This window comes from Neodiprion fabricii, chromosome 2 (genome assembly GCF_021155785.1).
Source record: "Neodiprion fabricii isolate iyNeoFabr1 chromosome 2, iyNeoFabr1.1, whole genome shotgun sequence".
In the NCBI taxonomy this organism is placed as follows: domain Eukaryota; kingdom Metazoa; phylum Arthropoda; class Insecta; order Hymenoptera; family Diprionidae; genus Neodiprion; species Neodiprion fabricii.
In genome coordinates, this window is record NC_060240.1 from 3957196 (window position 1) to 3975583 (window position 18388).

An 18388-nucleotide genomic window follows, 5' to 3' on the forward strand; every position below is an offset into this window, starting at 1 on the left:
AATTGTAAACAATTGCGGATTCACGAAAAATCCTAATCATCTCAAAGTTTAAATATATATATATATATATATATATATTTTTTTTTTCTTCACCTGAAAATGGAAATAAAAATTCAGGATTTTGCTTGGAATATAAAATGTAAGAAAAAAACAAAGGATGGCACTATGGTGGCTTCTGTGACCGAAAGGGTTGATAATGGTATTTTTATCCGGGAAAGGACGACTTACCTTTGTGAAGCGGCGGAGGAGTCGGCGGCGGTCGATCGCTCGCTGTTTCGTCCTGATCCTGATCGTAATCGTCGTCCTGGTGAAGAGGATCCCTTCCCCTGTCACGATCCTCCGGGGCCGAGTTGAGACTGAGTTTGTGGCAAACCTCGAAAGCCTGACCGACAGTTCTGACCACCCTCATCGCCTGGCTCTGAAGTTTAATTCGGAATTTAAAACGGTGTTAACCTGCGTTATTTACTCCGGAAATATAACGAATTCGGAATACTTTAACGGGCCTTTTTTTTCTTTGTTTTTTTCTTATTATCGCGGGTTTTCTTTTCCGCAGGCAAATGTTGCAACGGACGGAGAATTTAAAAAAAAAAAAAAAAAAAGAACACTGAAACGCGACGTCGAATTTTTGTTTCTGTTTCTTTCTTTCTTTCTTGTTTCCTCGTTCGAATTACAAATCTACTATATTTTCGTCTACGATGATTTATAAAGAATTGTAATTATTCAACATTCTGGAATAACTTTTTAACATCGCGATCGGATAAACATAGGTATTATAAATGAATCGCTTATTCTTAGCTTTATTTATACTTGTTAGTTCTTTGGGCAGAATGTCGAATGTTTGTCTCGATTAAAAATAAACTCAAATTTGCCAACTCGTGTTTGTAGGGATGAAAAGAAAGTGAGAAGGAGAGAGAGAGAGAAAGAGAGAGAGAGAGAAAGAAGAAGAAAAAGAAGAAAAAGAAAAACACACAACGACTAACGCGTTTAAGCCTGATCGTGTATAATACACGGGTTTAATATATACACGCAATGATGTACACACGCGGTTTATGCAAGTGCTCCTAAAAATAAATTCGACAATCCCTGTATCGTTAAAAGTATAAGAACGGAAAGTATTTTCAGGAAAAAAAAAAAAAAAAAAAAAAACGTCGACGGAGAAGAAAGACAGATGCAGAGCTGTCGAGAAAAGAAGAAAATGCTACGGAGTGACGTAAATTATTATTCTTCTTCGGAAAGAGAAAAAAAAAAAAAAAGAAAGAAAACTGCACTTTAAACGACTCGAATTTTCCGCGAGGCGAGATCGACGAGATAACGCTAATTTATTACCGTAACGTGAAAATGATAAAAATGATAATCGTCGATCGGCGATCGATCATGTCGCCTGGGTAAATAATTCACCTCGAGCTCTTCGACGTCGTCGTTTTCCTCCTCGAACGGTTGTTCGTCAACGCTGAACTGCCGTACGGATTTCGGTCTGAATCCGTGCTTCCTCAGTTTCATACAATATCCAAATATCTCTGGCTCCTTGAAGGATAATTTCTTCCGCGGTCTAACCGTCTCGTATCCAGGACTTCCGGGGCTCGGACTGCCACCGGAACTCGCGCTTCCCGGCGAGGGTAAATCCCCAGCACCCGAGGCCGTGCTCGCCTTATTACCGTACCCCTTCAGCATCGTTTTTAACCGCTTTATTATCCCACCCCCGAAATTCGAAGCGTCGATTATAAAAGCGCGAAAATTGTCGTCCGGTAAACAAATTTCCTATCCCAATTTTTCCACCTTCTGTTGTACAGAACGATGTTTAATTTGAACCTACGACTCTTCCTCACGCATGTTGTACGATTCAAATTCGGCACTTTAATTATACGCACGTTTTAACCGCCTGTCATTACTCGCCACGTACAGAACGTATCGTTGCATAATGTACATGATTGTTTATTGTACGTAGAATCGAGATAGGTACGAACTCTCGGAGTGTCTCTTTCACTGTACAACCGGAAAACACTCGTATACGGTATAATAATAACAACAATATTAACAATAATGATAATTATGTCGAAGATAAGCGGTGGCGGTGGTGTTTTTAGCGTTGGTACAGGTTGTATATACTGGCGGATGTTGTTTTGACAAGAAGCGCGATACTCCTGGCGAGTTAAGAATCCGATCAAAATCACGCATCATCATCATCATCATCGTCATCATCATCATCGTCATCATCGTCGTCGATCAATCAATCGACACATCTTATACCTACATTACACACGCCGCAGAATTTTTTCTAGCATATAACGTACATGTAGTATCTAAGCGATACCCACTGCATTATTAACCAAAAACCGCATGCGTGTAAATTAAACTTTCACCTTTTTCGGGCAAATAAACAAATTATAACTCATCGTCACCAGTTGTAAATTATTATCGGTGCAATTGTACGACGATATGAAGGAAAAAAAAAAACAAAAAAAAAACATTATTCGTGCATGTCACAGAAGACAATTTTCGGGTACGAAAAAGAAAAAAAATTTTGACAAAAACGAACCGCACTTGCGAAATTTTTTTCAAAATTCACGATCCGTCTCTGTCAGAACACTAAAGTGAACGTGGGTTGGAAAGCTTTGTTAAAATATAGGTACAATTATTATCCTCCGTGTTTGACGACGAGACACTGTACAGATTACTTTTACTGCGAAATTTTCAAAATTGCAAAATTGCAAAATTGCGAATTCGGGGATCCTTAGCGGAGCCCGCGTTGCTCGGCGGACGGATCGGCGAATCGCAACTGAGTCCGAGCCGCGACTCGACAGCTCGCCTCTGTTCTCCTTCTTATATGAATATCTGGCTGATCTCCTTAGGAGCTGCCATGCAGCAGAGCCGCAGAACGTATATCGTTTCGACAAATTTTCCAACGATACTCCCCGCGCCTCCCCTTCTTCTTCTTCTTCTTCTTCTTCTCGGATCGTCGAAAAACTAAACCGCCCGTTTCTCTCTCTCTCTTTCTCTTTTTCTCTCTCTCCCGCATCCATTCCGCCAGACTATACGATCTATTTTAATAACTATACTCGGCCCTCCGCCACCGCGGTAACCAAGCCTCTTGTTTCGTAGTTCGTCAGAATTTATTTACACTGAAACTGGGATCAGCCTCTCGTTTCTGGCCGATATAATATCTGCCTGCGAACATCATTTTTTTAATTTTTTTTTTTTTTTATTTTGCGGAAGCCGTGATCGTCGTTCTAATGGACCACGGAGAGTCTATAACAGCGAGTGGATGGGATTCATTCCCGACTTTATTGCACGTCGTGTGTATAATACATTGTACGAATCGTCCGGATAATCAATATTTTTATTTTTTTTTTATATATATATATTACACAATCCTCTTCCGGTTCTGTGATATATATGTATATATATATGTATCAGACTAACTTGAGTATAATAAACTTTATGATTATTTTTTCTTCCGCGATATTCTTGCCTTACAACTTTGGATGCGGAAATTTTTCTCAAACATATTGTTTATACTTTACACGCGTAACGGAAAAATTTCACGCAGTCGGAAGTCAGAATGATTCGCGAAACGAACGATGAAAAATATGTATACACAAATTTTGTTTCACTCTAGGGTATTTAAGTTATACGAATCGACATTTGTCCGTAATATCAATATTTTCTTGTATTATCAAGCACCCGTTCGGATGTATGATTTAACCCTTTGCGTGATATTGGCAAGTATTCTCACGACGTATTTTATATCATATTTTTGTAGATTTAAAGAACTTTGAAAACATGTTTCTTTGAAAATTAAAGGAACGATTCATTTTCGATAAAGTTAGTGTTATTCTTCTACGGGTATACATGTTTTACATAAATTGTAAGCTTTTGGGATCACTGATTACGAACCTGAAATCCGGTTTTCAAAACTCAAGATGGCAGATCCAATATGGCGGACGAAAGTTTCTAACTCGATCGAACCCGGGGAAAAAAGTCTCTCCAGGAGTTTTTGGGGTCGCTGATTACGAATTTGAAATCAGATTTTGAAAATTCAGTACGGCGAATCCAATCAGCGAGACCGAAAATCCCTGCATAGATCTTATTGACCATATTCGATGAAGTTTGAAATTTTCGTCCGCCATATTGGATCCGCCATTTTGAATTTTTGAAATCTGATTTCGGATTCGTAATCAACGACCTCAAAACTCATACGATACAACCTTGTCATAAAAATTGACTCAGCGCGATAATGTTTAACTCAAACGGTTAAGATATTACACAGTTGTTGGATAAAACATAAAGCGATTTGCAAAAAATTTTGCCAAGTCGATATAACATTGTTATTAACTGCCGATATATTTATCGATTTGCGTGAGTAAATATCTACTCGTCTTATAGACTTGGCACGTGTTTATATAACTGTTGATATATACCGATAATATAATCTATTACAGCCCATAGAGTATAAATTCAAGCCTATAAAACATGTACAAATAACGTACCCACTTCGTTTTCACATTCATGCTGGAGAAATTACACCCACGCGATGTTAATGTTGTTACAATATACCAGATTATGCATCGTGTTACATACACGGGAAATGTTTTGTTCAAACTCCGTTTCGCAGCTACAGTCGTTTGATTTACGGCGTGGAAAAGGAGTGAGAAAAAAAAAATAAAAAAAATAGTCGTTAGTAAAATAAAAATTTTACTTTTATATTATTTATACGTTTAATACAAACTTTTTTTTCAACGATACCTGTTTCACTCAATTTTTCTAGTCGCTGTAAAAAAATGAAATTTTTCTCAGCGCAGGTATATTTGTACAAACGGTAAAATAATCCCTCAAAGTTCGTCCGAAGCTGCGGAACGTGACGAGGGGAGCGTTTTACTTGTATTTTTTCACTTTATTTTGGCAAGGTTGCATTTTCCGCTGCAGCTGCACGTGTTAAACTACGTCACTAATCCGGCGCGTAAATAGGCGCTGCAATGCAACGAGACTCGTCGTTTCAACGTAAAATACACCTATATGCGTACAGATAGATGTATACTTCGTGCGTGTATCCACGCTAATCTCACGAGTATGACGGAAATACACGTCGTTATTTATAACCGTTGTATATCATAGAAATATGTCGCGTTATACGTTGGTTTTGCGAATTTATTCGCACGATAGAAAGCCGACGTTCGTCTCGAGTCGTTGTACTTTCCAATAAATGCGTATAATTGCGTGTTATCATACTTTGCGAATCGCTCGTGCGTAATTTAACGATGTATTAATTAATTGACACGCAATTACTCCGTCTTGCGTCGCTCAAGTTTTTAAATATCAAATAATTTTACGATCAGCGACGTGCAGGCGAAAATATTCACCGCGGTGTGTCCGGGTAAAAGAATAACGTAGCTGGTTGCTGTTTTCTTTCTTTTTTTTTATTTATTTTTTTTAAGTTTCTTTACGTACGTCCGGGTAACGTCGTATATAAATTGAAATTCGTCTGCCGCGGATCAGATGCGGAAAAATTCGCTTAACCGTAACGCGGGGAATATTAAAGGATGCGAAATCATTTTTCTTGTCCGGATAACGTCGTTTGAAGTCGTTGAAAATTTTTGCAAAACTGCGGATGATCGCCGATCGATCGATCGTTCACTTTTTCGTAATTCACTGTTTCTCGCGATTTTGTGATAATATAATATTGCATACGTACGAACGGAAGAATATATTTCGCTCACCTTTTTGCTCGACTTGAAGACGTTGCATTTGAAAGAGTTGCTGTTTCCATCCCGGGCAATGTAGCTGAATATTTTCAAATCGTGACTATCGTGAGATACGTAAAATATCCTGAAAAAAAAATTTAAACGATTTGCACGATTGAAAGGAAAGCGAGGATTAGTGGAGGTGAAAAATTATTTGGTAGAAACTGGAGCAAGGATCCGAGATATTCTTCAACTCACCTGTAAATCGGATGATTCATGAGGAACATTTTGTTCTCGTCCATCCATTGCTGTTTCTTCTGCGAAAATTGACAGATTCGATAAATTATTAAACGCACCGCAGACGCTGTGTCGTAAATTCATTTCTTAGTTCGATTTCGTTATTATTTATCACTGTCGCCCGAATGTCACGACGATTTTTACAATAAAATTAACCGCAATTAAAACGAACCTTCTTCTTTCTGAGGGTAACTTTCAGACCGTCGACGGAGACCTCAAGCGTCACTTTTTTCTTCTTGATTCCTTTAGCTTTGAACTCGTACTGCGTTAGAACCAAGAAACATTGGTTTGTAATAGAATAGTACATTACGTAACAAGGGAATAATCGACTTTATTCCCGACTCGACAATGGCCACATTATTGACTTGAAGTCTTATGGGATGTATATTCTCGACCAAAAGTGAGTCTCGGTGAGAATATTGAACAATTCGCGATGAGACATAAATCTGAAATAAATCAGTCATAACCAAGTTGATAAAATAATTTGTTTCGAATAATTATAATGCCAAAAGGTTGTTAATAAATTGCTGAAACAAAGGATTCTTCAACAAATCTCTAGTGAAATTTGTTCTTCAGATTTTTATTTCATCGCGAAGTGTTCAATACTCTCACCGAGACACACTTTTGATTGGGAATATCCGTCCGATACGACCTTAAAAGTGCCTTCCTTTTACGTGTAACTATGATCTATCAGTCTGAAAGCTGTAATATCATTGAAAGTTTATAACAAAACACAGAGAAATGTGATTCAAAATGAAAAAGAAATAGAGAGAAACGTTCAAACTGGAAAATTAATTTGCGGGAAATATAAAGTCATATTTCCCTCATAAATGCGGGAGAAAAGTGTTAGTTTTTTTTTCTCCCCCACAGACGAGGGAGTAAAGTAAAGAGGGAATAATATGCTACTTTCGTCCCACTTTTCAGGGGTAAAAAAAAAGAAAAAAAAGAAAAAAATAACAATGAATTACGATCGAGTCGTGAATAAAATTCTTTAGGACAAGAATGACAGCGATAAGTTTAAATTGCCTGAAGAAAATGAGAAAAGCTAAGAGATAATCGTCTCCGTACAAAGGTGGAATATTACAGCCGACTGCAGGTACCTGCCAAGGTATTATCCGAAGTTTAATTACCTCGGTATTGAGTTTGTTAATTGGAAAAGAAAAATCGAGCGGCTTACCCGGATCCTGCGCATCGCCGCCACGATCTCCACTCTGCTCGTTGGCCTCGGTACTTCGAGGGACCCGATGAACTGTAACGTGAGAAACGAAGCGCAGATCGTTGATCAAAGAACTGTTTTTTTTATAATTTTACAGCTAGGATATATTAGCAGAAAATCGTTTATATCGCGAATCGGACCAACGAGGCTGCGCGTTATTAAACGCTGTAATAATTTCCGCGTGTCAATTGTTCCGTTATTCGTGCAAGAAATATTCATCGCAATAAACAAGAAGGGAGACGACAAGAATAAGTCTTTGTAATTATTATCCCGAGAATAATTTAAATAATATTAAAACCTGCCCTGGATCGTGGAATAAAACTCGCGAAAAGTAAACTCGAAAGATTTACCTCGCGGTGTGACTTTTATTTATGTTTTTTTTTTTTTTTTTTCCTTCCTTCTTTCTCTCCGCGAAATATTTCGCGAACAATTTACAACGCATTAGACACTAATTTTACACCCGGCACAGAATTCAAGTTTACGAACTTTTGTCTCGATCCGCGTTTAGATAATATATACATATATATAACAATGCTTGCATGCGACATAATAGCGATACTCTTGTCCCAGATTTGCAGGTGCACGTAGTTTTCTGGGTGTGTATACATATACACGCGTGTATGATACATGCATAATGTAATCCACCGTTCCGTAGCCGATGGAAATAGGCGAGTCGCAAGTTTAACCGCGAACTATGAAACAAGTGACGCGATGCCTCCTACACAGTTTGCAAAATTCATATTTAGTGCCCTGGTCAATGTGTAAGGAAGACCCGATGATCCGTCCAACGATGTACGTGACGATAAATAAATCCGTGAGAATGAAGAAAAAAAAAGAAAAAGAAAAAAACAATCTCTCGAATCGGTTTTCATGCAGGTTTTTTGAATCGCCTTTTTGCGCGTTGAATTCGCACGGGAATTGATGATTGTATTTATCGCTGATTAGTTGCTGCATACACTGACAATGAGAGAAATTTTTCTTTTTAACGATACCTGTTTCACTCAATTTTTCTAGTCGCTGTAAAAAATGAAATTTTTCTCAATGTAAACGAATATACGACGAAGGAGGGAACGGATTTTCAATACCGCGTGGGTATGATAATTTATCGCTCCGTTTCACGGAAGACGAGGAGGAGAGAATTAAAAGTTTATTTCCGAGCCGCGATCTCATCCGTCGCATCGTCGTTTCATTCACGTGTATCGTACACGCGTACACTTATCGTATAAAGGTGTGAGAAATGATCGAAAAGTGTCGGTGTTACGAGTCGATCAATGATCGGTCTTACAATTTCACGAATTCGATTACTTTTTCCCGATTAATCGAGTATAATCGATTATTTTACCTCGCGATCGGTTTTTGGTTTTTTACTCCCGTTAACAACGCGATACAATATCAATTTTATGCGATTAGAGTGTCGATTATTATCATCGTCTCACTTAATAATTACACCTATTTGATACAACAAGTGAAAGATAAACGAATGTTTTCACCTGAAATTGAAAAAAACATTTTGTAAGAAAGTATAAAGTATCAAAAAACTTTTCCGTTATCAAGACTACGTAATGAAATTTACGAAATTTTGGTTTCAAATGCACCGTTAAAATAAAAAAAAAAAAAAAAGAATTATACGAAATAATCGATTAATCAATTAATTTTTACCGATTCTAATCGAGTCGTGTTCGATTATTTTTAGCTTTTTGCCATCGCTGGAATACGCTCTTCAATTCGATTTATACATATGTACCCATCAACGAAAAAGTTTATTCAACTCAATACCGTTTTAATTGGCACGGCTATTTATTAACGCCCTAATTTTATACAGAAGTTGTTTTATAAATATTCATTCTTCGCAGCCCTCGCATACTTATTGAATTTGCCAAATAACAATCGCGTTTCTTCTCTTCCTTTTCATTTTTTCTGTCAAAAAATTGAATTACATGATCAGCCTATTCGTATATGTAAATATATGAAAATTTCGTCAATCAACAAATTTACATACACTCAATTTTACATGTTCGCTACTAATTAAACGGTATTATTATCATTATACATATAATATCGTATCTATAAGTATAATACCTGTATAGTACATAAATCTAGCATAAAAATTTAAAAAAACAATCTATCGCCAAAAATAATTTCTCCATATATAATATGTGTAGGTACCTACATTATACAGTGGTGTTGAATTTTGTGCTTTGCGTGACACGGCATATAATACAAGGTAGAATAATTTAAATAAAAAAAATAAAGAAAGAGAGAGAGAGAAATAATAATAAATAAACAAAGAGCCATTATATTTCCAACCGTACAATACCCGCGCATATAAATATGTATGTAATGCCGTGCGGTAGTAATTGTTCTGTAAATATCGCGGCGAGGATGAGAAGGGAAATAAATAAATAAATAAAAAAAAAAAAAAAATTGATCGTTTCCTTGGAAAAAATGTAGTCGCTCTCCGCACGCTTGCGGGACGCGTTACAAGCGGACGGATGATCTCTGCCTTCGAGAGGGTTACTGCACTTTGATGCGATCGTAAAACCCGTCTATATGCTAAAAAGCGCGAGTCAAATAAAACGCGAATAAACGCCCACGCTGTCCCGAGGGTGAGGATACACGGTACAATGAATTTGTCTAATACATAACGGGTACGTTGCAACTTTCTGCACGCCACGAGTAATCGCAATAATCAAATTTCGAGTGGTCTAAAAAAATCGCACTGAGAAAAATTTCATTTGTTACAGTAACTGGAAAAATTCGGTGAAACAGGCATCGTTAAAAAAATCGTTTGAATGTTGTTGGAATTACGAAAAATGAGGTACGCGTAATTTTGCGCCATCGTTTTTTGCTAAGGGAACAAAAAAGAAAAAAAAATCAAATTCGAAAAATTATAAGAGACCTTTTTTTTTTTGCAGAGCATTGAATCCCCTGCAAAGTACTATGTATCGGACGTTTGTGTACGTTGCCTCGTTACTGAGTTACAAAATTAAGATAAAACTAAAATTATTTTCGCGTGTTTGTTTATTAATTTAATGGAAAATAGAAGATCGCGTTCCGGAATCACTGAATACTAGCGTCAAGAGCTTATAACAGGCGCGTCTTAATTCCTATTCTTACGAGTATTAAACGTGCGACTTTGATAAACAAGAAAAAAAAAGAAAAAAAAAACAACGAACAATTGATTTTTTTGGACCCCCCTAATACATATATTTTAACTGTTTATTGCGATTGTTACACGTGTATGAATTTATTACATGTAATGACGCGGGAAAGACAAAGCCTGAAAACTTTCTCTTACCAATTTCCCTCTTTTTTCCACCCCAGAATGAGAGCTACTGAAATAAACACGTGCAGTGTGACGTCACAGCGTCGCTGCCTCTACGGTATCCAAAAATATCTTTTCCTCTTCTTCTTGTTCGTCTACTTCTTCTTATTCGTCGCGTGGTTTCTCACCGATCCGCGTATGGCAAAGTCTCTTTATAAAATTAAAAAGAAAAACTCAACATCCAAGCTCAACTACGCGCCTATGAACAGCAGTTTAGATTTTCACCGAAGAAGGAGAAGGAGGACGAGAAGAAGGAGAAGAAGAAGAAGAAGAAGAATTAGAACAAAAAGAAGACGTACCAAAGATCGGGAAAAAATCGCAATTGTGATTTAGAAATTTCTATAATTCATTTAGAGTAAAAAAAAAAAAAAAAAAACCGCAGCTTGCGTCGAGAGGTGTGAATAACGTCGCTTCGTCAACGGGCTAGTAGGTATACCTATCATCTCGAAACCGTTGCCGCGTAGAAAGAAGAAAAGAGCTGAAAACAAGACGAGACGAGGGAAACAAATGAGATGGAAAAAAGGAAGCGTAAAGAACAACTGCCTATCTCTTCCGGTCTTTCTCTCCTTCCTAAATCAATATACCGCACAACGAACTAACGTCCAACTAACGCGCACACAAACACACACACAAAAGTACAATCTATACACGCGACGAGTACGTGCAACGATTGTTTAGTCTTCGTCGACAGACTTCGAGTTTCTTGCGTATAACGTGTTAGACGCAAGTCTGTCGGTAGGTCGAAAGATGCACGAAATTCTTTAGACGTCGTAGAATTTCTCTCGCGGCTTAAGAAGAAACGTATTTCTCGCTACAGACGTAATAATAAGGATGCTGCAGCATCTCGTTCGACAATTCTTTCGGTTAGAAGATTGTTAACGACTTTTACGCGTAAATATACGTCCATCTGTGTCTTATACAATTGTAGTATGTAGTTAGATACTAGCGCTGTGCGATCAATCGATTTTCAATAAATTGAACGATTGATCGACGGTTTCGATTAATCGAACTTGTCTAGTGTAACAATTCCGCGGGTCAATCGTTGCGTGAATCGAAACCGTTGATCGATCGATTAATTCGAAAAACGATTAATCGAACAGAAATGCTTTATACGTGTACACGTATAGATGAAAATCAGAAATTGTTCGTTCCGTGAAACTTTCTTACTTCAGAAAATTCGATGAACCGAATACATTACTTACGTACACACCGATCTCTTTTGAATTTTTTTCTTCTTTCACTACCTCGCACGGTGTTGCAACCGGTTTCAGTCGGTAAGCTCTTTATTTGAAATTGAAAAATCGACTAACGGTCAATCATTTACACCAGGTAACGTATTTCGCACAAAGTTGAGCGAGCTGCGCCGCGGTTTAAAAAGCGTCTTACCGATCTTGAGCTAACGTCATGTACGATGCGAATACTTTCCGGTGAACCGCGAATCGAATGAATAAGGGGAGCTGCTGGATGACTTTATTCGGAAGAAAAGAACCGGTCCCTTTGAATCCGTCGCTGCGGGGCTCTGATATTATTATTAATATTATTATTATTATTATTATTATCATTATCATCCACGTGATTATTCTTGTTGCCCGCAAGATTATTCCTCTTATATAGATATATATATATATATTATCCCTGTATCATTTACCTTTGCGTGAAAGACGATACCGCGGTGAAAAGCCTCTTCGCTGTGAAGCGGGATTCTCGTGTCGTAATCGTCATTGTGAACGAGGTTATACTGCTTCTTCGAGGGCATCCTTGGCCCCGCTGATGCATCCGATTTTCAACGCTTAACTTCGCTGAAATATATAGAGCACATGTATATATATATATATATATATATATATGTATGTATGCAGTATACGGTATTACAAGCAAAGGGGTTTCAGAATAAATCCGCATGCATGCATTCGCCGACACGTGCGCTCTGACAATAAACAAAGAGGGTATAATAATAGATATATATGTATATATGCACATAAGAGTACGTAAATGTACGTACGTTGAACGCACGTGGCTGAGAACTCGACTGGAAGCTTATGGGACCCGATTAGATTAGGATGTAAAGGATGGAAAGGATGTAGACGTGGTATAATTCGTGCACAAGGTATAAGAGAGATGTTTTGTGAAGGTAAAATACATATCGGAGTTTGAGGAGAAAGAAATACGTGATCGTAGAAAAATTTTACGCCGAGGTGACAAAAGTTTAAAACGGCCGAGGACCGCTCGATATTATTACGTCGGTTAACCGTGCTTTTGAAGATCGCATGTCAATTTTTCATATCAAATTGTTTAGAAACCTGAAGCGAGATTACGAAGAGAAAAGAAAAGAACGTGAAATTTCTGTACATGTAATTATACGTCGTGGTACGTATTTTTTATCGCGTTTTGATGCGATATCTTAATCGTACACTACTGATTGACTGATTTAGCGATGATGATTTTATTGCGTCATTTCCCACGAATCGATGTATGTACAATGTACGTAACGTCGATTCCTGTCACGGTTTTCACATCTCGTAAAAGATAAATCGTAGTTTTTCTGTAATGGTCGGTGCAGCCGAGTTTCTCAAGGTTTCTCATTTTCGCGCACAGGTAATACGCACATCGGACATGTAACGTAGGTATAACAACAAGGAACAACAAGGAACAACGAGGCACAATACGTTCTTTATTCGTTCGTCCGCCAACAGCTGCAGGGATAATTGCTCGACCGATGCAGACTTACGTTAATTATCATCACTGATTAATTGGACCACGATTCGAAAAAAAATAAATCAATATATTATATGTATAGATCCGTAAGGTGTCCACATAAAAGTAAACAAAAAATAAAACAATGATTGGTAGCGATCTCTAAATATTTTCCTACTTCCTCCAGGTTATACGACAATTTTTCTTTCGGTACTTGTTACAAGAAAAAAAAAAAAAAAAAATCGGAGCATGTCGGGACCTTTGATTCCCGATCCAGATACGGCCACCTGCTCTCTCCTCTCCTCTCCTCTCCTCTCCTCTCCTCTCTCAAGCAAGTTTCAAATCCGTGCCGCTGCTTGGACCACCTGCATCACCACTCCGAATTCCAGGTATACGGAAACTCTACCCTTTCTGTTGATTGCGAGTCTGCAGCGCGCCTTAAATATGTATACATATATATGTACATATATGGGGCATTCCGTGCCGACTCAGCCTAGGTTCGACCCTCGAAGTAACTAATTTGGCTCACGATTTTTAGCTTCGTTATTTTCACCGTCGAAGTCGTTCCGTTCGTTTTGAAAATTTTTCAAAGCTATTTCAAATACTTACAATTATTAATGAAGATAATATTGATCGTATGACCGACGAGTACGAATGAAAATCCAGATATTTCACGTTAAGAAACGTATTTTTAAAACGTAACGAAGGATTTTGGAAAAAATCGTTTCTTTATACTCAGCTATCTTGGAATTATTTCGAGGGATAGTAATTTGGATTTTCATGGTTTCCTATTTCAATTTCACGGACAACTCTAAAGCATTTTCCTTGAACATGCATCGCTGCGTTATGATTAACATCACTGACTTCAACCTCGTGGTTTTTCCGAAGTTATACTGCGAGCATCTATCTCTTTGTACTTCTGTCTACATCCTTCGTCGTTATTTCGATTACCGTTATTCGTTGATTACGGAAACGCACACACTCGGCGACTTTCTACGGCATCGGTTAGGTAAGAAAAGACGACACTGGCTGCGGGGGAGGAAGCCGTTAGGTGATCGGGGTAAATTTTGTCTCTCTCTTTTTTTCCCCTCATTTCTTATCGCGTAGTACAAAAACTGAGAAAAATTTCATTTGTTACAGTTGGTAAAAAAATTGAGTAAGACAGGCAACGTTAAAAAAATTGTTTGAATATTGTTGGGATTGCGAAAAACGAGGCACGCCTAACCATTTTCCGCTATCGTCGATCCTTTTTTGGTTATTGCAACGCGAAATCAGTTTCTGAGGTTTACGCTACTTTCTTAGTTAAACAAGGTTTTAACGTAAATTTATCGTTGCGCGAGCATTAAATTTTCACAACAGTTGCAAGAAAATATAGCAACGGTGATCGCAATGATAAAGAATAGCAACGGATACTAGAAAACTAATTTTCATTTTCTACCTAGAACTATATTTTTCGATTGTGGTAAAAAATGAAAATAATTGAGGACCGAGCGGTAAGCGGAGATAAAAATTTCTCTCAGTATACACTTGTACAAATACACTTGCACGGGTGTTTTACTATCCATTTCCGGGTTCATTATACTTATCCCATATCTTGCGTCAAATTTTCCAACTTCTTTTCTATTCGGTTTCATTAAACAGCTGGTCGATAAATTACACTCTGTCTAACAAATAGATAATACGAGCCAGCGTTGAATCTTTCAATTTTTAAACTTTCAGGAAAACAATGGCACTTGGTGCCAGTCGAATCGAAACGTTTACAAGCTACAATAACGACTGTATAATATAATTTCATTCTGAATGAATTCTTTTTTTCTTCCCGTAGTTCCATGCATTACAAAATTTTCTCCACACTTTATTGACCCTTCGCGTGTATTTTCATATGTATTGTAAACGTATATGTGACGAACATTCAAACAGTTACATCCATTTAACCGTAGGTACTAATATTGTTAAGCGTTTTCCAACGAATAATTTTATAGCTCGATATATAAGAATTTAAATTTACAATCAGTTGCGATTCTCGTTCAAGAACGTATACAATTGTCCGGGATTGCAGTTTGTATATTACAGCGTTTACGGCATGACAAAATACTGATGAAAAACAGCGTGGCGTCAATTTTGCTCGTAATTTCAGAATTCCCTGAAGTTTTCCCACGAAACTTAGGTAATGCTGGGCAGCCTTTACGACCAAAAGCTCGAGAAGTTGTGCGCCTTAAATATATAAATGTGGATTTAAAAAAGCACCAAGTATCGCATCGTTTCGCACAAAAAATTAGAAATCTAACGATACGATTACCGAAAGTTAGCCCAACTGAATTTGCGACGCATAGCCGAAGTTCGAAAAGGATTTATAAAAAAAATTAAAAACTTCTTCCTTACGATCCGTCATAATTCCCCGACTTTTCCCGGTCTGTCGCCACCCTGGAAAACGATCGCAGTTCGAATCCGAGCAAATTTCAATTTTCTGCAGCAATGAAAGAGCAGTCACGTTGATTCGAATTACGAACCTTGCGTTACGTATGCGATTGAAAGAAAACGCCGCGTTTTCCCGCATCTCGGCAGGTCGACACCCCGGAACGTGATCTGCATGTTTCACCGCGTTTCCGCTAATTCATCCCATCCTCGAGCTCGAATCCTCGGGTCACGTACAAATCGTACGCAGAGGCGTCGAGACCCTTCGGGAGTGGATGGATGGACGGAATGGACGGATATCTATCGCGTGCTGCAAGGTGCATCAACCGACGACGTGTCCGCTTCGCCCTCGCTTCGCCCTCGCTTCGCGTTCGCTTCGCCTTGGCTTCGACTTCGCTTCGCCCGAAGTCGGCCGCGCACGGAGTGCACCAACTGCATCAGACACAGACAAAGAGACCCGGTCGTTTGTTGATCTCTACGGTGCACGATGACCTCGCCGCGGCGGTCAAGCCGGCTCGGTGTGGAGGGAGCTTCACGGCTGCTTTCCTCCCTCCTCCCCCCTGCCGGTACCCGGTCCCCGGACCCAGCAGGGAAAAGGTAAAACAACGCGCGTCGGGCCCTCTTCCTATCCCTTTTTTTTTTTAATGCCTCGATTCTACCGACAGGCCCGGTGCTCGTAGAAAACATCGCCTTGCTGCCCCTGCACTTTTCTTTGGGTACACTTTCGGATTATAAACCTCTTGAGAGAAATTTTTAATACCGGTTAAATGAAATTTTTCTCAGTACATTTTTCACGAGGAAAAATATGATGAGTTTCTTATATTTTTGCAATTACGTTAAAGGAACTAAGGTTTCAGGATATATTAGCCTGTGTCTTGTTTTTATTGAAATTTACAATTTTTCAAACAATTCCAAAGTCGCGAGATAACAGTTTTTTCTCGGCATAAATCGTTACGATAACTTTACTAACTTCCGGCATGATCATTATTGACTTGAAAAAAGCTCGGTTTTCACCTACGATCGTTTTCAGACTTCCGCTCGCAGGGTATTCAAATTTGTTTTTTTTTCCCTGTGTAGTCGTTATCGTAATACGATCCCGACGTTAGGTCAACGGATTTTTTGAATTGTAAATTTGGAACTAAATAAATTTTGAGTGAAAACGGTTGAGCTGTCCTTCGAACGTGCGAATATTTGGAAAAATGCATATTTTTCTCCGTCGGCGATAGATCTTCGAAACTAATGAACCTTTTAAGGGTATGCGGTACTCCTACCCTTACCGACCGAGCAAACTCACCATTTTTCTTCCTCGATTAAATAAACAAGTGAACATAAAGAGTTGAAATTTCGACGGTACATCGCTCTTTCGTAGCAGAATTGAAGAAAGTTCCGTTCAATTGTTTATTTAAATTGGGAATGAAAGGGGTGAGTTTGCTCGGTCGGCAAGGGTAGGAGTACCGCATACCCTTAAGATGAAGAAACTTGCGTCAATTAGTTTGACTGCAGGTTAAAATTCGAACGAAATCGGTCGAGTAATCTGCGAATAATTACTCGAATGAAAACGTTGAAGGAGAACTGAACTCGGGATGTATTTTAAGGTATTTCCATCGACTTCCGAGGTGCCGAGTAGAATACCGTAGAGACCATTGTACTCGAGATTTCCATATGCGGTCAACTCGGCTCGATCCTCGCTCCCTGCTACGTGCCTGATTCATCCTTGTGTAGACAAACCAGTATCAGTTATGGTTGCATATACTTAGGTATAGGAAGAATTCCCAAAGACCGAGAGCGTCACGATATCACAGCCGCACCATGAGGAGCTTGGAGAATTATTCTTAAAGAACGAATTCAACGCCGCATAATTCGATATTTTATAATTACATACGTTCGGGCGATCGTCAATTATTTCCAAAATATGCTTCTCACCCCTGGAATCAATAGATAATGACGAAAAAAAAACAGCGTGTGAATTATTTCAAATTTTTAGCTTGATCGGAAAGGGTGCCGAAATCTATTTGAAAACGTCAAAAAAAAAAAAGAAAAAAAAAGTAAGCTGTTGTTCAATTCGTTTTGTTTGGTCCGAAAAGAGGGGATAAATCGAGAATGACAAAAGAAGAAGAAAAAAAAAAAAAAAAAACAAAGAAACGATGTAATTTCGGCAGATAAATATTATATATTTGTTGGTGTCGCGTTGCAACATTACATGATATAAACGTTGAAACATATCACACGTGATTGATATGTTTGAAAATAGTCGCGGTACAAAAAAAAAAAGAAAGAAAGAAAAAAGTCCAGCGTGGTAGGCTTCTGCAGAATAACCGAAGACGTTGAAGTTACAAAATTACTGAGATTATCGATACTGTATCAACGGTTTGCCGAATTTCCGGTAATCCAAAAGTTTTTCCCTGGAGATGCATCGTTACAATAACGTAACAAACTTCAGCCCGCGATTAATACTCTCGACTCGCATGAGAGCGTAACGGTTTTGTCGGAGCTAGTGAGTCACGGTTGAAACCCTGTAAAAGATTCGCTAAAACGAGCGGATCGAGTTGGGTGCAGCGAATAAAGCTTGCCTAGCCATTCCGCAGCTGCACAGTTCGACGCGTAGCGGCGAGGTGGCGGTGAAAGTGGAAAATCGCCGTTGCCGGACGGCTGAGAGGCGATCAGCTAATGCGATCACCGGGAATTCGCAGAATCGCGATCCCGCGCCTAGTTTGCCGGAGATTCAAACCGAACCCGCCCCCGCACTCGAAACGCGCGGCTATA

At 38.6% G+C, this 18388-nt stretch overlaps 2 protein-coding genes across 6 annotated transcripts in view; one reads left to right on the forward strand and one right to left on the reverse strand.

Annotated features, from left to right (window-relative positions):
* The window catches only part of LOC124174884 (carboxyl-terminal PDZ ligand of neuronal nitric oxide synthase protein-like), a 30361-nt gene that overhangs the window by 8817 nt on the left and 3156 nt on the right, over window positions 1–18388 (reverse strand). For 2 of the 5 annotated variants that reach the window (XM_046554477.1, XM_046554478.1), the window contains exons 2-7: window positions 12165–12315; window positions 7153–7224; window positions 6148–6237; window positions 5937–5995; window positions 5715–5823; window positions 229–418 (exon numbers count right to left, since the gene is read on the reverse strand). In XM_046554477.1, the coding sequence (XP_046410433.1) occupies window positions 229–418; window positions 5715–5823; window positions 5937–5995; window positions 6148–6237; window positions 7153–7224; window positions 12165–12272 (628 nt within the window). In that variant the 5' untranslated portion in view covers window positions 12273–12315. Of the gene's footprint in view, window positions 1–228; window positions 419–1398; window positions 2439–5714; window positions 5824–5936; window positions 5996–6147; window positions 6238–7152; window positions 7225–12164; window positions 12316–18388 lie in introns of those variants that run through there. The other 3 variants (XM_046554479.1, XM_046554480.1, XM_046554481.1) reach the window with 3 other exon arrangements.
* Window positions 1–18388, forward strand: part of LOC124174887 (diphosphomevalonate decarboxylase) — a 33086-nt gene that overhangs the window by 5961 nt on the left and 8737 nt on the right. The gene's annotated exons all lie outside the window — the stretch shown is intronic.